Source organism: Nematostella vectensis, chromosome 5, assembly GCF_932526225.1.
Source record: "Nematostella vectensis chromosome 5, jaNemVect1.1, whole genome shotgun sequence".
Lineage (NCBI taxonomy): Eukaryota > Metazoa > Cnidaria > Anthozoa > Actiniaria > Edwardsiidae > Nematostella > Nematostella vectensis.
Window position 1 is genome coordinate 1,352,013 of NC_064038.1, and position 23,840 is coordinate 1,375,852.

Sequence of the window (23,840 nt, forward strand, 5' to 3'; positions counted from 1 at the left end):
CCTTGTCACGCCCTGTCACACGCACACTTTCCAGTCACACCTTGTCACACCCTGTGACACGCACACTTTCCAGTCACACCTTGTCACGCCCTGTGACACGCACACTTTCCAGTCACACCTTGTCACGCCCTGTGACACGCACACTTTCCAGTCACACCTTGTCACACCCTGTGACACGCACACTTTCCAGTCACACCTTGTCACGCCCTGTCACACGCACACTTTCCAGTCACACCTTGTCACGCCCTGTGACACGCACACTTTCCAGTCACACCTTGTCACGCCCTGTCACACGCGCACTTTCCAGTCACACCCTGTGACACGCACACTTTCCAGTCACACCTTGTCACGCCCTGTCACACGCACACTTTCCAGTCACACCTTGTCACACCCTGTGACACGCACACTTTCCAGTCACACCTTGTCACGCCCTGTGACACGCACACTTTCCAGTCACACCTTGTCACGCCCTGTGACACGCACACTTTCCAGTCACACCTTGTCACGCCCTGTCACACGCGCACTTTCCAGTCACACCCTGTGACACGCACACTTTCCAGTCACATCTTGTCACGCCCTGTCACACGCACACTTTCCAGTCACACCTTGTCACACCCTGTGACACGCACACTTTCCAGTCACATCTTGTCACGCCCTGTGACACGCACACTTTCCAGTCACACCTTGTCACGCCCTGTCACACGCACACTTTCCAGTCACACCTTGTCACGCCCTGTGACACGCACACTTTCCAGTCACGCCTTGTCACACCCTGTCACACGCACACTTTCCAGTCACACCTTGTCACGCCCTGTCACACGCGCACTTTCCAGTCACACCCTGTGACACGCACACTTTCCAGTCACACCTTGTCACGCCCTGTCACACGCACACTTTCCAGTCACACCTTGTCACGCCCTGTCACACGCACACTTTCCAGTCACACCTTGTCACGCCCTGTGACACGCACACTTTCCAGTCACACCTTGTCACACCCTGTGACACGCACACTTTCCAGTCACATCTTGTCACGCCCTGTGACACGCACACTTTCCAGTCACACCTTGTCACGCCCTGTGACACGCACACTTTCCAGTCACACCTTGTCACGCCCTGTGACACGCACACTTTCCAGTCACACCTTGTCACGCCCTGTCACACGCGCACTTTCCAGTCACACCCTGTGACACGCACACTTTCCAGTCACACCTTGTCACGCCCTGTGACACGCACACTTTCCAGTCACACCTTGTCACGCCCTGTGACACGCACACTTTCCAGTCACACCTTGTCACACCCTGTGACACGCACACTTTCCAGTCACATCTTGTCACGCCCTGTGACACGCACACTTTCCAGTCACACCTTGTCACGCCCTGTGACACGCACACTTTCCAGTCACACCTTGTCACGCCCTGTCACACGCGCACTTTTCAGTCACACCCTGTGACACGCACACTTTCCAGTCACACCTTGTCACGCCCTGTCACACGCACACTTTCCAGTCACACCTTGTCACGCCATGTCACATGCACACTTTCCAGTCACACCCTGTGACACGCACACTTTCCAGTCACACCTTGTCACGCCCTGTCACACGCACACTTTCCAGTCACACCTTGTCACGCCATGTCACATGCACACTTTCCAGTCACACCTTGTCACGCCATGTCACATGCACACTTTCCAGTCACACCTTGTCACGCCCTGTCACACGCACACTTTCCAGTCACACCTTGTCACGCCCTGTCACACGCACACTTTCCAGTCACACCTTGTCACGCCCTGTCACACGCACACTTTCCAGTCACGCCCTGTCACACGCACACTTTCCAGTCACACCTTGTCACGCCCTGTCACACGCACACTTTCCAGTCACACCTTGTCACGCCATGTCACACGCACACTTTCCAGTCACACCTTGTCACGCCCTGTCACACGCACACTTTCCAGTCACACCTTGTCACGCCCTGTCACACGCACACTTTCCAGTCACACCTTGTCACGCCATGTAAAGTTTACTGCGATCTAAAGAAATCTATTGCGGAAAGTAGAAGTGAGTTCTTCTTTTGTGTGACTTTAAGAAAAGAAAAACAAGCTGCACGAGGAAAGTGGAGTGGAGTCCCAATAACAATAACAATAACAATAACAATAACAATAACAATAACAATAACAATAACAATAACAATAACAATAACAATAACAATAACAATAACAATAACAATAACAATAACAATAACAATAACAATAACAATAACAATAACAATAACAATAACAATAACAATAACAATAACAATAACAATAACAATAACAATAACAATAACAATAACAATAACAATAACAATAACAATAACAATAACAATAACAATAACAATAACAATAACAATAACAATAACAATAACAATAACAATAACAATAACAATAACAATAACAATAACAATAACAATAACAATAACAATAACAATAACAATAATATTGTAATAAAAAATACAAAAATTACAAAACAGGGCAGCACGTATTCTAACTTATTCTCCCTATGACACTCCTAGTACTGAGGTGCTCGGGAAACTGGATTGGAGGACAGTTGCTGAAAAACTGAGAGAAGAGAGGTGCACATTAATGTATAAGATTTTGAATGGTTTACAGCCTGAGTATTTAAGGAAGCTGTTTGTTCAACGGTCAAATACGACTAATGTCACTTTGAGAAATACTAGTAACAAATTGACACTTCCCTTGCCTAAAACAAATTACTTGAAGAGAAGCCTCCGATTTAAAGGGGCCAAACAATGGAACAGTCTTGATCCTAAATTAAGGCAGGCAAATTCTCTGGCCTTATCAAATCTTTACTTCAAAGAAATGTCTCGAGTCACGCTTAACATTTATCAATTGTTCTTATTTATTGAATTGTACATTTATTGTGACACGGTTTACTTGGAAACCAGTTGTAATTCTTATAGATTTTACATAACTGATGTAAAACCGTGCTTAAATAAATTTATATGTATGTATATGTATGTATGTATGGGTTAGGAAAAGGTCTTAGTGTGTTTCTGTGTGTGTGTGTGTGTGTGTGGGGGGGGGGGGGGGGTTAGGAGAAGGTCTTAGTGGGAGGGGGGGTAAAAGAAGGCCTTAGTGGTGGGGGTTAGGAGAAGGTCTTAGTGTGTGTGTGTGTGTGTGGGGGGGGGGGGTTAGGAGAAGGTCTTAGTGGGGGGAGGTTAGGAGAAGGTCTTAGTTGGGGGGAGGGGGCTAGGAGAAGGTCTTAGTGGGGGGGGGGGGGCTAGGAGAAGGTCTTTGTTGGGGGGGGGGGGCTAGGAGAAGGTCTTAGTGGGGGAGGGGGGGGGCTAGGAGAAGGTCTTAGTTGGGGGGGAGTGGGCTAGGAGAAGGTCTTAGTGGGTGCCCATGGTGAGAAAGAGATAAAAGCGATTTAGTTTTCTTAGTGTTAACTGCTTTACAATTGAATGTAGCCTTTAATGCACCTGCAATCCACTGGAAACCTGAAAAGATTCTTTTGAGGTTCGAACAATCAGCATTCAATAAAAAGTCATATCCAGTAAAGGAATGGTGGGGAACCTAACTAGAGAATAAAAGAAAAGAAAAAAAAACATAGTTAGAAAGAAAAAAAAAACGTTGATGGCCGACGATCGAACTAGACAACATATAAACAAGATAGAAAAAAATAGACCATACATCCAGACGTGCGCTGAATCACCGTATGGCAGCTAAAGCTTTACGGCTAGGCTGGAGATTTCGGCCCCAACACCGCTATCTAGCGAACTGTGTAACACTCAGGTACCGAGGCACCCGCGCATTAATAGGGAGGCAATAACCAGGTTCCTAGCCCTTAAGACCTAAGTCTTATACGGTTACGCCACACACAGCTCGCTGTGATGTAGAGTGAAAAATATTGAGGTCTATCTGGGCTCCCTGGGTCTCTTGGGATGGACTATCCTATAGCAGCGGTGTAATCATCATGCACGTGGTAATGTTCTTAAGACAACAAAGGCCAAGTAAGTAAGCAAACACTGACGCAACTAAAACATAGCACTGAAAAGTTTACATGCTGGCATTTTTCAGATCAAATAATTTTAATCATTAACAATTTTGATGTCACAGCGTGCAATTGCTGTTTGGTACAGGCAGCAAAAGCGCAGCATTGAGCTTTCTTCTATTCAAAATGGTGCTCGCTGGGTTTTTTAAGATTTAACCCGATTTGCATGTGCTGCTCGATTTCTATCTATTTTTTTATTCCTGCAAGTTATAGGAAGCAGCAGTATAGAAAACTAGCCAATTACACAATGTGACTAAAATGTTGCTTGTTGTCTAAGGTGTTGCTTGTTGTCTAAGATGTTGTTTGAACTTATTCATCGCGTAGTAATTCGAACGAAGTGATTGCTAATGTGTTGTGTTGTGATTCGCGTCCCCATGGGCTGCAAGTTTAGCTTGTACTCAAGTCAAATCTCACCGATTACTTGAGTATCATTGGCAACCACCTCTCCATTATCAACACCGTCAAATAATAAAAGAAAAAAACTGTAATCACAAATTCCAATTATTCTGATAAATAATTATAATAAAAGCGGACCCTAAACAATTTATTAACATTAAAGTACAGCATAGTGGCTCATCCATAAGCAAGCGCTGCTGAAAAAGCTTGAGCCATTTTGTTTAATAAAATAAACAAAACCTCATAATAACTTTACAAGCTAATCTTTTGGCCGAATAATAGTACAGGAAAATTTATGCTGAATTGTTCAAATGAATAGTAGGGTTATGACATTTGGCAGGGTGGTAGATCCTTGCACCACGAGTAATTCTAGACAGGATGCCACGCCCAAAAACAAGTACTTCCAGTTTCATAGGGGTGGAATGATTATCACAAAAATGAAGGAAACATACACTTAATGTTTATGTACGGGCCCAAGTTTTCTCAGGTAGATAAAGGCTAATATATTTCATATTACCGTTACAAGGGCAACGCCCTCACAACGATACTTCCAGATTTATAGAAATGCAATTAATACGATAGAAATTAATATAAAACACACTAAATATGCTAGTCAATGATTTTACTCTTGTATTTGGATTAACATCTATGCCTTAAAAAAAACCAGCTTTCCAAGGAGTAAAACTGTGTAATATAAATAAAGAATGACCCTGCAGACTGGATTAAATATGCAAAATTGTATAGAAATTGTTTGGAAATCTTGTTATACTTTTGTGTAACATCTGTGAGCTCACACTTGGTTCCTACAAATGAATATTTTAAGTGAAAAATATTAGATAATGTGTTTCCAATTTTCAAGGGGGAGGGGCTTTTCAAAGAGCATTAGCCAAAATAGCACCGAGAAAGTAAAACGTTTTGGCCAACATTTGGATTTTCTACTAAAAGCCTTAACCAACTAAAGGAAATTATAGAACCCCTCCTTTATCCTTTTGTGCAACATCTGTGCTTCCACATTTCGTCCCGAGAAAGCAATGAATATTTTATGGTTTGACATTTCTTTTACCAATTTGCATGGTAAAAGTCAAAATGTTGTAGTGATTGGCGGATGGACACAAATGCAGCCAGATTGCCCCTGTTGTTAATCGTCACGATTTATTGACTGTTTTAGGATAGGCTGCAGATTGCGAAAAAAGACGGAAGACTACAATGGAAAGGTAAGATATTGTCTTCTTCTGTATCTTCATCTTATTGATGTTGTCGTCATTTCTTCTTCTTTATATTCTTCTTTCCCCTTTGTTTTTCTTTTTCTCCTACGTTCTCTTGCACTATTTCTTTTATATGTACATGTAAATCTTATCCTCCTCTTGTTTTCTACCTCGGTGATCCTAGAACCTAAAATTACTTAGAGCCTAAACAGAACCTAATAGGAAGAGGGGAGGGGGAATTGTTAATAACAAAAAAAAAATCAAAATTACCTATTTTCTGCATAGAATTATAGAGTAGGGCTGCAAATACGTAAAAAAATTTTTACAGCGATTTTTGCGCTATTTAGCGGATTTAGGCTAAACTTCTACTTCAGTCATCACTAGAGTGAAATATTCTATCCTACACAAACACATAGCTTAATACAACTGAATAAAAATTACGGGGGAACGAATTTGGATTTTGTTCGTATAAATAGCAGCTGGGTAGGAACATTTTTTATTATTTTTTTTTCTTTCTTCTTTTTTTTTTAACAGATCTGAAACTGTCCCAAAACATTTTGCAGATCTCATAAGGAAAAAAATCCCATTCTTTCGGATGATTTGATTTTATCCCGGTCAATTCGAGTCCAGTTTATATTTAACTCTCCATAATTGAAGCGCAGTTACTGTAGTTGATGTAGCTAGCGTGACGTCCAAGCGCGGGATACAAGCGTGACTTCCACTTGGATGGTCTTCACCGTTCACAGCATTCATTATGTCGGCGCCAAAAAGTACAAAAGTAGACGATTGCTGTTTGAAAACTTAGCAATAACTACGCGCTATATCACCGCTGTAAATAATTCAGAAAACCATATTTATATAATGCCTTTTCATCGATTCTAGCTGATTTTACTCGTTAAAAAGGTATTTTTATTATTTTATTACTTTTTTAAGTACCGTTTTACGTTTGACCGTTTTACGGTTCTGATTTGTTACTGAGGAATTAGGTTCTAGGATCACCGCGGTTTGTTTTCTTAGTTCGTTTATATTTCTTCGCTTACTGTTTGCGTGTTTTTCTTTCTAGTTTTCTTCTTTTATGTTTCTTGCTTCTTACTTCTTTATCTTTTTCTCTTTCTTTTTTTATTTTCTTCGCTTTCCATCGTCATTGTTTTTGCATTTTGTTTACAGATCTTCCTTCCTCCTACCAATCCTTTTTTTTCTTCCTAATATTATTTTCCTTTAATTATCGCGCATGAAACTCAGATAATCAGTTCAATATCTTTAGAAAATGTTGAATAATTTCATTCTTGAAGTATAACTACATCTTTTCCTTACATCTATTAAGTCATCTGAAAGTATTATAATACTTTGGAGGTCATCATTTATTTTCTTTTTAATGCGTTCATCTGCTTTTATGAAATTTATTTGATTCACTTTATTTTACTTTTATTTTTATTCATTTCATTTGTTTTGTTGTATTTCACTTTTTCATTTTATTTAATTTTTTATCAAATTTCACTATATAGTTTTTGCTTCATTTGATTTGATTATTTTCTTTGAAATGCTTCTTTTATTTCGTCAACCTTTTTAATCTTTATCTATTTAATTATCTACTTTAATTTTTTTTATAGACATGTTTCATTTTATTTCATGCTACTTTATTTTATCAACTTTGATAGCAAATTCCAGAACTGCTAAACAAAACTACCGCCATTGCGTCAATTTAATGTATCTTTCATTGGCGTCCTCATTTCGCACTGGATACAAAAGCGTTAGGCAGCCTTGCAGCCGACAGGAAGAAAATGTTTTGTTTTTCATTTGACGAAGTGAAACAAGAACAAAAGATATAGGTCCTTTTAGAAATATAAGGATATATAACTGTTAAAAGGGGAGATGTGATGCATTCACGATTCACGATCGAAGTACAGTTGAAGATTGTTGTTACCATTGAAATCGTGTATTCCGAGTATGAAAAAATATCTATGTAAAAAATGTATGCATGAACACCACCCGGACACAGCCATGGAAATAATAATTGTTGTACAAAGTACTAATGTAGTAATGTTGACGAATGAATATAATAGATCTTGTACTCGTGAAGTACCAATGTTGTAATGTTGATGAATGAAACCGTATTCTAGTGTAATTTATGGAATGTGCTCATTAAAAGATATGATTATTATTCACCAACACATTTTGGTGCCAGCAACTTCATAGAAGAGAGCCTTTGGTGTCAACAAGCAGCCTCGCACCTCCCCCCGCAGGAGAGAGCCTTTGGTGTCAACAAGCAGCCTCGCACCTCCCCCCGCAGGAGAGAGCCTTTGATGCGAGTAAACAAACTTAGCACCCCTCCCCCCACAGGAAAGAGCAATTGATGTCAACAAGCAACTTTACACATCCCCTCACAAGAGAGAGCTTTTGGTGTCAACAAGCAGCTTCACACCTCCCCCCCACAGTAGAGAGCATTTGATGCCAGTAAATAACTTTGCACCCCTCCCCCACAGAAGAAAGCCATTGGTGTCAACAAGCAGCTTCGCACATCCTCCCATAGGAGAGAGCCTTTGGTGTCAACAAGCAACTTCACACCTCCCCCCACAGGAGAGAGCATTTGATGCCAGTAAATAACTTCGCACCCCTCCCCCACAGAAGAAAGCCATTGGTGTCAACAAGCAGCTTCGCACCTCCTCCCATAGGAGAGAGCCTTTGGTGTCAACAAGCAACTTCACACCTCCCCCCACAGGAGAGAGCCTTTGGTATCAACAAGCAACTTCACACCTCCCCCCACAGGAGAGAGCATTTGATGCCAGTAAATAACTTCGCACCCCTCCCCCACAGAAGAAAGCCTTTGGTGTCAACAAGCAGCTTCGCCCCTCCCGCCACAGGAGAGAGCCTTTGATGTCAACAAGCAGCTTTACTACTCCCCCACAGGAGAGAGCTTTTGATGTCAACAAGCAACTTCAGCCTTACCCCCACAGGAGAGAGCCTTTGGTGTCAACAAGCAGCTTCGCCCCCCCCCCCCCCCCCCCCCAAAGGAGAGAGCCTTTGTTGTCAACAAGCAACTTCACCCCCCCCCCCCCCACAGGAGAGAGCCTTTGGTGTCAACAAGCAGCTTCAACCTCCCCCCACAGGAGAGAGCCTTTGATGTCAACAAGCAGCTTCGCCCCCCTCCCCCCCCAAAGGAGAGAGCCTTTGGTGTCAAAAAGCAGCTTCATAACTCCCCCCGAAGAAGAGAGCCTTTGATGTCAACAAGCAACTTTACACCTCCCCCACAGGAGAGAGCCCTTGGTGTCAACAAGCAACTTCACCCCTCCCCCCACAGGAGAGAGCATTTCATGCCAGTAAACAACTTCGCACCCCTCACCCACAGAAGAAAGCCATTGGTGTCCTTTGGTTCCGACAATTAGCTAACACCTCCCTCACAGAAGAAAATCTTTGGTGTCAACAATCAATATAACTATAACTATCGAATAATTGTTGTTAACAGCTGTTAACAATATTTTTTGTTTCTAGGCGACACTTCTATACTCATCTCTACTCCTGGCTTTTGTTATACCGCGCATGCGCAGAACAGTGCAGCAATAACGGAATGCAAACGGAATATGACACTTACCTTGGAGGTCACGTGATGGAAAGGCGACCAGGCCTTGGTGTCGAGGGCTGTACATTCGCTTGCCTTGACCATGCCGACTGCAGAAGCATCAACATCGACCTGACGACCCACATGTGTGAGCTGAACAATGCAACCAAGGAAGACTTCCCGGAGCACTTGACACGAAGGCCCAGGTCCCTCCACTCCACGAACGACTTCAGCAATAAGCCATTTTTTGAAGCCTCGTGCGGTGATTGGCTGAAGCGTGATCCAAACCTAAAATGCGGCTATTACTGGGTCAAAACAAAACGGAAGAAAACACTAGCGTACTGTGATATGGAGAGATTTGGTAAGATGCGCTAACAACCTGATGATCGGATACTTGATCATCTATGATTTGGAGAAGGCCCTGTTGTTATGTATTTCATCCGAATTTCTGATGCATCTCGTCTACGAATTTCACAGATTATGCAAACATGAAGTACACCTGTAGTAGGTGACGATGTAGCCTGCACTAGGTGACGGTGTAGTCTGTAGTAGGTGTCGATGTAGCCTGTAGTAGGTGTCGATGTACCCTGTAGTAGGTGTCGATGTACCCTGTAGTAGGTGACGATGTAGCCTGTAGTAGGTGACGATGTACCCTGTAGTAGGTGACGATGTACCCTGTAGTAGGTGACGATGTACCCTGTAGTAGGTGACGATGTAGCCTGTAGTAGGTGACGATGTAGCCTGTAGTAGGTGTCGATGTACCCTGTAGTAGGTGTCGATGTACCCTTTAGTAGGTGTCGATGTAGCCTGTAGTAGGTGTCGATGTACCCTGTAGTAGGTGTCGATGTAGCCTGTAGTAGGTGACGATGTACCCTTTAGTAGGTGACGATGTAGCCTGTAGTAGGTGACGATGTAGCCTGTAGTAGGTGACGATGTAGCCTGTAGTAGGTGACGATGTAGCCTGTACTAGGTGACGATGTACCCTGTAGTAGGTGTTGATGTACCCTGTAGTAGGTGACGATGTACCCTGTAGTAGGTGTCGATGTACCCTGTAGTAGGTGACGATGTAGCCTGTAGTAGGTGTCGATGTAGCCTGTAGTAGGTGTCGATGTACACTGTAGTAGGTGTCGATGTAGCCTGTAGTAGGTGACAATGTAGCCTGTACTAGGTGTCGATGTAGCCTGTAGTAGGTGTCGATGTACCCTGTAGTAGGTGTCGATGTACCCTGTAGTAGGTGTCGATGTAGCCTGTAGTAGGTGACGATGTAGCCTGTAGTAGGTGACGATGTAGCCTGTTCTAGGTGTCGATGTACCCTGTAGTAGGTGTCGATGTACCCTGTAGTAGGTGTCGATGTACCCTGTAGTAGGTGTCGATGTAGCCTGTAGTAGGTGACGATGTAGCCTGTACTAGGTGTCCATGTACCCTGTAGTAGGTGACGATGTACCCTGTAGTAGGTGACGATGTAGTCTGTAGTAGGTGTCGATGTAGTCTGTAGTAGGTGTCGATGTAGCCTGTAGTAGGTGTCGATGTAGTCTGTAGTAGATGTCGATGTAGTCTGTAATAGGTGTCGATGTAGCCTGTAGTAGGTGACGATGTAGCCTGTAGTAGGTGTCGATGTACCCTGTAGTAGGTGACGATGTAGCCTGTAGTAGGTGACGATGTACCCTGTAGTAGGTGACGATGTACCCTGTAGTAGGTGACGATGTACCCTGTAGTAGGTGACGATGTAGCCTGTAGTAGGTGACGATGTAGCCTGTAGTAGGTGTCGATGTACCCTGTAGTAGGTGTCGATGTACCCTTTAGTAGGTGTCGATGTAGCCTGTAGTAGGTGTCGATGTACCCTGTAGTAGGTGTCGATGTAGCCTGTAGTAGGTGACGATGTACCCTTTAGTAGGTGACGATGTAGCCTGTAGTAGGTGACGATGTAGCCTGTAGTAGGTGACGATGTAGCCTGTAGTAGGTGACGATGTAGCCTGTACTAGGTGACGATGTACCCTGTAGTAGGTGTCGATGTACCCTGTAGTAGGTGACGATGTACCCTGTAGTAGGTGTCGATGTACCCTGTAGTAGGTGACGATGTAGCCTGTAGTAGGTGTCGATGTAGCCTGTAGTAGGTGTCGATGTACACTGTAGTAGGTGTCGATGTAGCCTGTAGTAGGTGACGATGTAGCCTGTACTAGGTGTCGATGTACCCTGTAGTAGGTGTCGATGTACCCTGTAGTAGGTGTCGATGTACCCTGTAGTAGGTGTCGATGTAGCCTGTAGTAGGTGACGATGTAGCCTGTAGTAGGTGACGATGTAGCCTGTTCTAGGTGTCGATGTACCCTGTAGTAGGTGTCGATGTACCCTGTAGTAGGTGTCGATGTACCCTGTAGTAGGTGTCGATGTAGCCTGTAGTAGGTGACGATGTAGCCTGTACTAGGTGTCCATGTACCCTGTAGTAGGTGACGATGTACCCTGTAGTAGGTGTCGATGTAGTCTGTACTAGGTGTCGATGTAGCCTGTAGTAGGTGTCGATGTAGCCTGTAGTAGATGTCGATGTAGTCTGTAATAGGTGTCGATGTAGCCTGTAGTAGGTGACGATGTAGCGTGTAGTAGGTGACGATGTACCCTGTAGTAGGTGTCGATGTAGCCTGTAGTAGGTGACGATGTAGTCTGTACTAGGTGTCGATGTACCCTGTAGTAGGTGACGATGTACCCTGTAGTAGGTGTCGATGTAGTCTGTACTAGGTGTCGATGTAGCCTGTAGTAGGTGTCGATGTAGCCTGTAGTAGATGTCGATGTAGTCTGTAATAGGTGTCGATGTAGCCTGTAGTAGGTGACGATGTAGCGTGTAGTAGGTGACGATGTACCCTGTAGTAGGTGTCGATGTAGCCTGTAGTAGATGTTGATGTAGCCTGTACTAGGTGTCCATGTACCCTGTAGTAGGTGTCGATGTAGCCTGTAGTAGGTGTCGATGTAGCCTGTAGTAGGTGACGATGTAGTCTGTAGTAGGTGTCGATGTAGTCTGTAGTAGGTGTCGATGTAGCCTGTAGTAGGTGTCGATGTAGTCTGTAGTAGGTGTCGATGTACCCTGTAGTAGGTGTCGATGTAGTCTGTAGTAGATGTCGATGTAGTCTGTAATAGGTGTCGATGTAGCCTGTAGTAGGTGACGATGTAGCCTGTAGTAGGTGTCCATGTACCCTGTAGTAGGTGACGATGTACCCTGTAGTAGGTGACGATGTAGTCTGTAGTAGGTGTCGATGTAGTCTGTAGTAGGTGTCGATGTAGCCTGTAGTAGGTGTCGATGTAGTCTGTAGTAGATGTCGATGTAGTCTGTAATAGGTGTCGATGTAGCCTGTAGTAGGTGACGATGTAGCCTGTAGTAGGTGTCGATGTACCCTGTAGTAGGTGACGATGTAGCCTGTAGTAGGTGACGATGTACCCTGTAGTAGGTGACGATGTACCCTGTAGTAGGTGACGATGTACCCTGTAGTAGGTGACGATGTAGCCTGTAGTAGGTGACGATGTAGCCTGTAGTAGGTGTCGATGTACCCTGTAGTAGGTGTCGATGTACCCTTTAGTAGGTGTCGATGTAGCCTGTAGTAGGTGTCGATGTACCCTGTAGTAGGTGTCGATGTAGCCTGTAGTAGGTGACGATGTACCCTTTAGTAGGTGACGATGTAGCCTGTAGTAGGTGACGATGTAGCCTGTAGTAGGTGACGATGTAGCCTGTAGTAGGTGACGATGTAGCCTGTACTAGGTGACGATGTACCCTGTAGTAGGTGTCGATGTACCCTGTAGTAGGTGACGATGTAGTCTGTAGTAGGTGTCGATGTACCCTGTAGTAGGTGACGATGTAGCCTGTAGTAGGTGTCGATGTAGCCTGTAGTAGGTGTCGATGTACACTGTAGTAGGTGTCGATGTAGCCTGTAGTAGGTGACGATGTAGCCTGTACTAGGTGTCGATGTACCCTGTAGTAGGTGTCGATGTACCCTGTAGTAGGTGTCGATGTACCCTGTAGTAGGTGTCGATGTAGCCTGTAGTAGGTGACGATGTAGCCTGTAGTAGGTGACGATGTAGCCTGTTCTAGGTGTCGATGTACCCTGTAGTAGGTGTCGATGTACCCTGTAGTAGGTGTCGATGTACCCTGTAGTAGGTGTCGATGTAGCCTGTAGTAGGTGACGATGTAGCCTGTACTAGGTGTCCATGTACCCTGTAGTAGGTGACGATGTACCCTGTAGTAGGTGTCGATGTAGTCTGTACTAGGTGTCGATGTAGCCTGTAGTAGGTGTCGATGTAGCCTGTAGTAGATGTCGATGTAGTCTGTAATAGGTGTCGATGTAGCCTGTAGTAGGTGACGATGTAGCGTGTAGTAGGTGACGATGTACCCTGTAGTAGGTGTCGATGTAGCCTGTAGTAGGTGACGATGTAGTCTGTACTAGGTGTCGATGTACCCTGTAGTAGGTGACGATGTACCCTGTAGTAGGTGTCGATGTAGTCTGTACTAGGTGTCGATGTAGCCTGTAGTAGGTGTCGATGTAGTCTGTAGTAGATGTCGATGTAGTCTGTAATAGGTGTCGATGTAGCCTGTAGTAGGTGACGATGTAGCGTGTAGTAGGTGACGATGTACCCTGTAGTAGGTGTCGATGTAGCCTGTAGTAGATGTTGATGTAGCCTGTACTAGGTGTCCATGTACCCTGGAGTAGGTGTCGATGTAGCCTGTAGTAGGTGTCGATGTAGCCTGTAGTAGGTGACGATGTAGTCTGTAGTAGGTGTCGATGTAGTCTGTAGTAGGTGTCGATGTAGCCTGTAGTAGGTGTCGATGTAGTCTGTAGTAGGTGTCGATGTACCCTGTAGTAGGTGTCGATGTAGTCTGTAGTAGATGTCGATGTAGTCTGTAATAGGTGTCGATGTAGCCTGTAGTAGGTGACGATGTAGCCTGTAGTAGGTGTCGATGTACCCTGTAGTAGGTGACGATGTAGCCTGTAGTAGGTGACGATGTACCCTGTAGTAGGTGTCGATGTACCCTGTAGTAGGTGACGATGTAGCCTGTAGTAGGTGTCGATGTTGCCTGTAATAGGTGTCGATGTAGCCTGTAGTAGGTGACGATGTAGCCTGTACTAGGTGTCCATGTACCCTGTAGTAGGTGACGATGTACCCTGTAGTAGGTGTCGATGTAGTCTGTACTAGGTGTCGATGTAGCCTGTAGTAGGTGTCGATGTAGCCTGTAGTAGATGTCGATGTAGTCTGTAATAGGTGTCGATGTAGCCTGTAGTAGGTGACGATGTAGCGTGTAGTAGGTGACGATGTACCCTGTAGTAGGTGTCGATGTAGCCTGTAGTAGGTGACGATGTAGTCTGTACTAGGTGTCGATGTACCCTGTAGTAGGTGACGATGTACCCTGTAGTAGGTGTCGATGTAGTCTGTACTAGGTGTCGATGTAGCCTGTAGTAGGTGTCGATGTAGTCTGTAGTAGATGTCGATGTAGTCTGTAATAGGTGTCGATGTAGCCTGTAGTAGGTGACGATGTAGCGTGTAGTAGGTGACGATGTACCCTGTAGTAGGTGTCGATGTAGCCTGTAGTAGATGTTGATGTAGCCTGTACTAGGTGTCCATGTACCCTGGAGTAGGTGTCGATGTAGCCTGTAGTAGGTGTCGATGTAGCCTGTAGTAGGTGACGATGTAGTCTGTAGTAGGTGTCGATGTAGTCTGTAGTAGGTGTCGATGTAGCCTGTAGTAGGTGTCGATGTAGTCTGTAGTAGGTGTCGATGTACCCTGTAGTAGGTGTCGATGTAGTCTGTAGTAGATGTCGATGTAGTCTGTAATAGGTGTCGATGTAGCCTGTAGTAGGTGACGATGTAGCCTGTAGTAGGTGTCGATGTACCCTGTAGTAGGTGACGATGTAGCCTGTAGTAGGTGACGATGTACCCTGTAGTAGGTGTCGATGTACCCTGTAGTAGGTGACGATGTAGCCTGTAGTAGGTGTCGATGTTGCCTGTAATAGGTGTCGATGTAGCCTGTAGTAGGTGACGATGTACCCTGTAGTAGGTGACGATGTACCCTGTAGTAGGTGACGATGTAGCCTGTAGTAGGTGTCGATGTAGCCTGTAGTAGGTGTCGATGTAGCCTGTAGTAGGTGACGATGTAGCCTGTAGTAGGTGACGATGTAGCCTGTTCTAGGTGTCGATGTACCCTGTAGTAGGTGTCGATGTTGCCTGTAGTAGGTGACGATGTAGCCTGTACTAGGTGACGATGTAGCCTGCAGTAGATGACGATGTAGCTCGTAGTAATATCACAACACTCTCACGATATGCCATGTTTATTCTAGGTGGCGGGTGGACGCTGGTTGTGACCATCAGCGCCATGAAAAGCGATCATCTCCAGAGAGCGGAGAACAACTGCGCAGACTCCACCACCTGCGTCATCTTCACCGAGACCGACATCCCGGGAAGGAAGCTCTCCGATGAAGACATTCTTGACATCGTCGGAACCGATGGTAAAGGTTCCTTAAAATACGGAGAACCGCAATTCCAGATCCCTTTTCATCATGAAAAGATTACGTTGTAAAAATGTTCGGCTCGATTCTAACCTGTATGTAGCATGCCTGTATGCTGTCATCAAACTATCAAGGGGTAGATAAATAATATTTCGAAAAGATATTTTTTAAAAGAAAAGTCGACGATCTGTCCCTTCCCACAGCCACACCTCACCTAAGATTAGCATAATGGCGGTGAGAGGGCTTTTTGTTCGCATAGCTCTCAATGTTTTCTTCGTTTAAGACATTTAGTTAGACATTTTTCGTCTAAATTCAGAAATACATAACTATAATACTCGTTTTAGTAATACCATTCATATGCATAAAGTTTCGTCTAAGTCAGGCCTTCGTTGTTTTTCCTTTTCTGCAGCTAAACTGTTTAACAGCATTGACGATAGTGTCAAGAAATCTACTTCAGTTAGGGCTTTTACTAATATTTATTGGTCTTACTAATATTTATTGGTCTTCAGAATCCAGAAATATAAATATATATAAACATAATACTATCTCTAGAGTAAGTCTAATATCTCTATGGTTACATATTTTAAATTTATCTTTATTTGTTTTGTGCGTGTTTACCCAGCTCCATTGTAAATAAATTATTATTATTTATATTATTATTATTATTATTATTATTATTATTATTATTATTATTATTATTATTATTATTATTATTATTATTATTATTATTATTATTATTACTATTATTATTATTATTACTATTATTATTATTATTATTATTATTATTATCATTATTATTATTAATATTATTATTATTATTATTATTATTATTATTATTATTATAACTTCATTGTAACTTACTTAAACAACTCAATTTACAATTTTAGAATTACTAAATATTTCTTTTATAAATGATTTTTCTTGATTAATTAGAATTTGATTATTTACAAAATTGAGCTATACTATTAAAAATCGTGATTAAAAAAAAACTACAAAAATACATTGAAAAAATATTTGCTCTCTGTTTCTGATTTTCAAAATCATTGTCATATATATTTACCTGTGCTCGCCTTGGGCTCCTTGAACCACGTAGACACAGAAGGGCAGATCTTAAAATGACGAACGAAACTTTTGCACGGATCCAGGACACGGTTGTTGAGTATAATTCTCCCATCTTCTCGGCAATGAGCTCCGCTAGCCTGGCGTGAAACTGTTGGCATTCGCTTGCCCACCATCGAGCCAAACACTAATGGTGTGAAAGTGGCCTGCTCTACTTCTAACACTCTAGTAGCGTACTGGCGCTTCTTTTCTGTTTCATGTTGCATGGCAAACTCGTACATCAAAAAATTATTATTATTATTATTATTATTATTATTATTATTATTATTATTATTATTATTATTATTATTATTATTATTATTATTATTATTATTATTATTATTATTATTATTATTATTATTATTATTATTACTATTATTATTATTACTATTATTATTATTATTATTATTATTATTATTATTATTATTATTATTATTATTATTATTATTATTATTATTATTATTATTATTATTATTATTATCATTACCTAGCCTCACCAAACAGTCCCCTTTTCCCCCTATGGTACCAAGCGAGCTTATGTCAGTCCGTTTTCCAGGCGTATTTATGGTAGAGACGGCGTACAGTCCGATGGCAAAGAGTGGCAGCAAGAACAAGGAAACGGTGTTTTACAAGGTGCGATCTTATCTCTAGAATAAGGAGTTGTAACGGTAGGAGCCCATCACTGTGATATAGGTACTATAAATGAGCCCATCACTAGGAGTGTACAACTGTGATATAGGTACTATGAGTGAGCCCATCACTAGGAGCGTACAACTGTGATATAGGTACTATAAGAGAGCCCATCACTAGGAGAGTACAGCTGTGATATAGGTACTATGAGTGAGCCCATCACTAGGAGCGTACAACTGTGATATAGGTACTATGAGTGAGCCCATCACTAGGAGCGTACAACTGTGATATAGGTACTATGAGTGAGCCCATCACTAGGAGCGTACAACTGTGATATAGGTACTATGAGTGAGCCCATCACTAGGAGCGTACAACTGTGATATAGGTACTATGATTGAGCCCATCACTAGGAGTGTACAACTGTGATATAGGTACTATGAGTGAGCCCATCACTAGGAGAGTACAACTGTGATATAGGTACTATGAGTGAGCCCATCACTAGGAGTATACAACTGTGATATAGGTACTATGAGTGAGCCCATCACTAGGAGCGTACAACTGTGATATAGGTACTATGAGTGAGCCCATCACTAGGAGCGTACAACTGTGATATAGGTACTATGAGTGAGCCCATCACTAGGAGCGTACAACTGTGATATAGGTACTATAAGAGAGCCCATCACTAGGAGAGTACAGCTGTGATATAGGTACTATGAGTGAGCCCATCACTAGGAGCGTACAGCTGTGATATAGGTACTATGAGTGAGCCCATCACTAGGAGCGTACAGCTGTGATATAGGTACTATGAGTGAGCCCATCACTAGGAGCGTACAGCTGTGATATAGGTACTATGAGTGAGCCCATCTCTAGGAGCGTACAGCTGTGATATAGGTACTATGAGTGAGCCCATCACTAGGAGCGTACAACTGTGATATAGGTACTATGAGTGAGCCCATCACTAGGAGCGTGCTACTGTGATAGAGGTACTATGAGGGAGCCCATCACTAGGAGAGTACAACTGTGATATAGGTACTATAAGAGAGCCCATCACTAGGAGCGTACAACTGTGATATAGGTACTATAAGAGAGCCCATCACTAGGAGCGTACAGCTGTGATATAGGTACTATGAGTGAGCCCATCACTAGGAGAGTACAGCTGTGGTACTATGAGTGAGCCCATCACTAGGAGCGTACAGCTGTGATATAGGTACTATGAGTGAGCCCATTCCTAAGAGCGTACAACTGTGATATAGGTACTATGATTGAGCCCATTCCTAAGAGCGTACAACTGTGATATAGGTACTATGAGTGAGCTAATCACTAGGAGCGTACAGCTGTGATATAGGTACTATGAGTGAGCCCATCACTAGGAGCGTACAGCTGTGATATAGGTACTATGAATTAGCCCATCACTAGGAGCGTACAGCTGTGATATAGGTACTATGAGTGAGCCCATCACTAGGAGCGTACAACTGTGATATAGGTACTATGAGTGAGCCCATCACTAGGAGCGTACAACTGTGATATAGGTACTATAAGAGAGCCTATCACTAGGAGTGTGCAACTGTGATACAGGTACTTTGAGTGAGCCCATTACTAGGAGTGTACAACTATGGGAGGAGGAGGGGGGTGAATAGGTTCGCGGATCGGCGGATTCAGCATGTGTCCCTAGTGGGCTTCTAACACTGTTTTTGTTTCCAGATTCCCAGTGGGTCAAACAACTTCAACTCGTCTTGCCGGTACACAGTTTATCCGTAAGTAAGGTTTTTTTTTCTAAATAATAATCACTCCACATATATTCCTATCATCATCATTATCATAATCTATCCACGATAGCCTGCCTGTATTAAAATTCTTATTGTATAACTGTCTGTGCGTGATACCGGGTGTTTGTCAGTATAACTGTCTGTGCGTGTTACCGGGTGTTTGTCAGTATAACCGTCTGTGCGTGTTACCGGGTGTTTGTCAGTATAACCGTCTGTGCGTGTTACCGGGTGTTTGTCAGTATAACCGTCTGTGCGTGTTACCGGGTGTTTGTCAGTATAACTGTCTGCGCGTGTTACCGGGTGTTTGTCAGTATAACCGTCTGTGCGTGTTACCGGGTGTTTGTCAGTATAACCGTCTGTGCGTGTTACCGGGTGTTTGTCAGTATAACCGTCTGTGCGTGTTACCGGGTGTTTGTCAGTATAACTGTCTGTGCGTGTTATCGGGTGTTTGTCAGTATAACCGTCTGTGCGTGTTACCGGGTGTTTGTCAGTATAACCGTCTGTGCGTGTTACCGGGTGTTTGTCAGTATAACCGTCTGTGCGTGTTACCGGGTGTTTGTCAGTATAACCGTCTGTGCGTGATACCGGGTGTTTGTCAGTATAACCGTCTGTGCGTGATACCGGGTGTTTGTCAGTATAACCGTCTGTGCGTGTTACCGGGTGTTTGTCAGTATAACTGTCTGTGCGTGATACCGGGTGTTTGTCAGTATTACCGTCTGTGCGTGTTACCGGGTGTTTGTCAGTATAACCGTCTGTGTGTGTTACCGGGTGTTTGTCAGTATAACCGTCTGTGCGTGATACCGGATATTTGTCAGTATAACCGTCTGTGCGTGTTACCGGGTATTTGTCAGTATAACCGTCTGTGTGTGTTATCGGGTGTTTGTCAGTATAACCGTCTGTGCGTGTTACAGGGTGTTTGTCATTATAACCGTCTGTGTGTGTTACCGGGTGTTTTTCAGTATAACTGTCTGTGCGTGTTACTGGGTGTTTGTCAGTATAACCGTCTGCGAGTAACGGGTGTTTGTCAGTATAACCGTCTGCGGGTAACGGGTATTTGTCACTATAACCGTCTGTGCGTGTTACCGGGTGTTTGTCAGTATAACCGTCTGTGCGTGTTACCGGGTGTTTTTCAGTATAACCGTCTGTGCGTGTTACCGGGTGTTTGTCAGTATAACCGTCTGTGCGTGTTACCGGGTGTTTGTCAGTATAACCGTCTGTGCGTGTTACCGGGTGTTTGTCAGTATAACTGTCTGTGCGTGTTACCGGGTGTTTGTCATTATAACCGTCTGTGCGTGTTACCGGGTGTTTGTCAGTAGAACCGTCTGTGCGTGTTACCGGGTATTTGTCAGTATTACCGTCTGTGCGTGTTACCGGGTGTTTGTCAGTATAACCGTCTGTGCGTGTTACCGGGTGTTTGTCAGTATAACTGTCTGTGCGTGTTACCGTGTGTTTGTCAGTATAACCGTCTGTGCGTGTTCCCGGGTGTTTGTCAGTATAACCGTCTGTGCGTGTTACCGGGTGTTTGTCAGTATAACCGTCTGTGCGTGTTACCGGGTATTTGTCAGTATAACCGTCTGTGTGTGTTACCGGGTGTTTGTCAGTATAACCGTCTGTGCGTGTTACCGGGTGTTTGTCAGTATAACCGTCTGGGGGTGTTACCGGGTGTTTGTCAGTATAACCGTCTGTGCGTGTTACCGGGTGTTTGTCACTATAACCGTCTGTGTGTGTTATCGGGTGTTTGTCAGTATAACCGTCTGTGCGTGTTACCGGGTGTTTGTCAGTTCAAACAAAATGCCCAGCATAAAGTGAAAAATCATTTCCTTTTATATAGATTCTTACAATAGACCTTTATGGGCAACAGAGCACAAGAGTACGTCCTCAAGTAAGAAGAGGGTTTTTACAGTAGGGACCGTGTGTCCTTGTGACGGAGTCACTGTCTTTATTTGGCGTATCTCAGGCGCGTATACAAGCGGGTGCTCTGGGTGCGCGCGCACCCCCACTTGGCGGACAAAAATGGGGTCATTTTTCATTAAGGAATCTTCAAATACTATGCTTTTGCCATATGATACCCATGACTGCGCATGGAACTAACTGTCCATAGCTAGAACTTCAGCAAAACCGCTCGCACATGGTTGTTTTGGAACATTGTGGAAATTGGTAAACTGAACATTATAGTATTCAATCATTAAAATCATTTGTTTTTGCTAAATAGAAAATTCTGGATCCCTGCCTCAGAATTTTACGGCAACGGAATGAATCTAGCATACATAGTGTGCATTTTTATTATAATTATTTATCAGAAAAAATGGAATTTGTGATTACTTTTTCTCTTTTTTTAGTATTTGACAGTTTTGATAATGGAGAGTGTGGTAGCCAATGGTACTCAAGTCAAATGGGTAAGATGTACAAGCTAGACTTGCAGCCCATAGGGACGCGAATCACAACACAACACATTATTTGCCATCACTTTGTTCGCATTGCTACGCGATGAATAAGTTCAAACAACATCTTAGACAACAAGCAACACCTTAGACAACACGCAACACCAACACCCGGTCATTATACACACCTATTAACACTTTTTCCTTGTTACAGCCAAGCGAATGATGTATGGTAAACATGGACTTCATGGAATATTCAACATGCGGCAAGGCTATCTCTGGGTGAAGTAGTTAGCACAGGGAAATCTATAGTGATCTACATCCAGTAGAGCACAGGGAAATCTATAGTGATCTACATCCAGTAGAGCACAGGGAGATCTATAGTGATCTACATCCAGTAGAGCAAAGGGAGATCTATAGTGATCTACATCCAGTAGAGCACAGGGAGATCTATAGTGATCTACATCCAGTACAGCACAGGGAGATCTATAATGATCTACATCCAGTAGAGCACAGGAAGATCTATAGTAATCTACATCCAGTACAGCACAGGGAGATCTATAGTGATCTACATCCAGTAGAGCACAGGAAGATCTATAGTGATCTACATCCAGTAGAGCACAGGGAGATCTATAGTGATCTACATCCAGTACAGCACAGGGAGATCTATAGTGATCTACATCCAGTAGAGCACAGGGAGGTCTATAGTGATCTACAACCAGTAGAGCACAGGGAGGTCTATAGTGATCTACAACCAGTAGAGCACAGGGAGATCTATAGTGATCTACATCCAGTACAGCACAGGGAGATCTATAGTGATCTACATCCAGTACAGCACAGGGAGATCTATAGTGATCTACATTCAGTAGAGCACAGGGAGGTCTATAGTGATCTACATCCAGTACAGCACAGGAAGATCTATAATGATCTACATCCAGTACAGCACAGGAAGATCTATAGTGATCTACATCCAGTACAGCACAGGGAGATCTATAGTGATCTACATCCAGTAGAGCACAGGAAGATCTATAGTGATCTACATCCAGTAGAGCACAGGGAGATCTATAGTGATCTACATCCAGTACAGCACAGGGAGATCTATAGTGATCTACATCCAGTAGAGCACAGGGAGGTCTATAGTGATCTACAACCAGTAGAGCACAGGGAGGTCTATAGTGATCTACAACCAGTAGAGCACAGGGAGATCTATAGTGATCTACATCCAGTACAGCACAGGGAGATCTATAGTGATCTACATCCAGTAGAGCACAGGAAGATCTATAGTGATCTACATCCAGTAGAGCACAGGGAGATCTATAGTGATCTACATCCAGTACAGCACAGGGAGATCTATAGTGATCTACATCCAGTAGAGCACAGGGAGGTCTATAGTGATCTACAACCAGTAGAGCACAGGGAGGTCTATAGTGATCTACAACCAGTAGAGCACAGGGAGATCTATAGTGATCTACATCCAGTAGAGCACAGGGAGATCTAGAGTGATCTACATCCAGTAGAGCAAAGGGAGATCTATAGTGATCTACATCCAGTAGAGCACAGGGAGATCTATAGTGATCTACATCCAGTACAGCACAGGGAGATCTATAATGATCTACATCCAGTAGAGCACAAGAAGATCTATAGTGATCTACATCCAGTACAGCACAGGGAGATCTATAGTGATCTACATCCAGTAGAGCACAGGAAGATCTATAGTGATCTACATCCAGTAGAGCACAGGGAGATCTATAGTGATCTACATCCAGTACAGCACAGGGAGATCTATAGTGATCTACATCCAGTAGAGCACAGGGAGGTCTATAGTGATCTACAACCAGTAGAGCACAGGGAGGTCTATAGTGATCTACAACCAGTAGAGCACAGGGAGATCTATAGTGATCTACATCCAGTACAGCACAGGGAGATCTATAGTGATCTACATCCAGTACAGCACAGGGAGATCTATAGTGATCTACATTCAGTAGAGCACAGGGAGGTCTATAGTGATCTACAACCAGTAGAGCACAGGGAGATCTATAGTGATGTACATCCAGTAGAGCACAGGGAGGTCTATAGTGATCTACATCCAGTACAGCACAGGAAGATCTATAGTGATCTACATCCAGTACAGCACAGGGAGATCTATAGTGATCTACATCCAGTAGAGCACAGGGAGGTCTATAGTGATCTACAACCAGTAGAGCACAGGGAGATCTATAGTGATGTACATCCAGTACAGCACAGGGAGATCTATAGTGATGTACATCCAGTAGAGCAAAGGG

At 43.5% G+C, this 23,840-nt stretch overlaps 1 protein-coding gene across 1 annotated transcript; it reads left to right on the forward strand.

The window, feature by feature from the left end:
- The first annotated feature begins 5,617 nt into the window (after positions 1-5,617).
- LOC5502619 lies at positions 5,618-22,534 on the forward strand. Its single transcript, XM_048728129.1, has 8 exons — positions 5,618-5,658; positions 9,139-9,566; positions 15,516-15,683; positions 17,338-17,414; positions 19,113-19,165; positions 21,009-21,059; positions 21,517-21,573; positions 21,773-22,534. The coding sequence occupies exons 1-6, from the start codon at positions 5,651-5,653 to the stop codon at positions 21,019-21,021; spliced, it is 747 nt and encodes a 248-aa protein (XP_048584086.1). The 5' UTR covers positions 5,618-5,650; the 3' UTR covers positions 21,022-21,059; positions 21,517-21,573; positions 21,773-22,534.
- Positions 22,535-23,840: the final 1,306 nt, after the last annotated feature.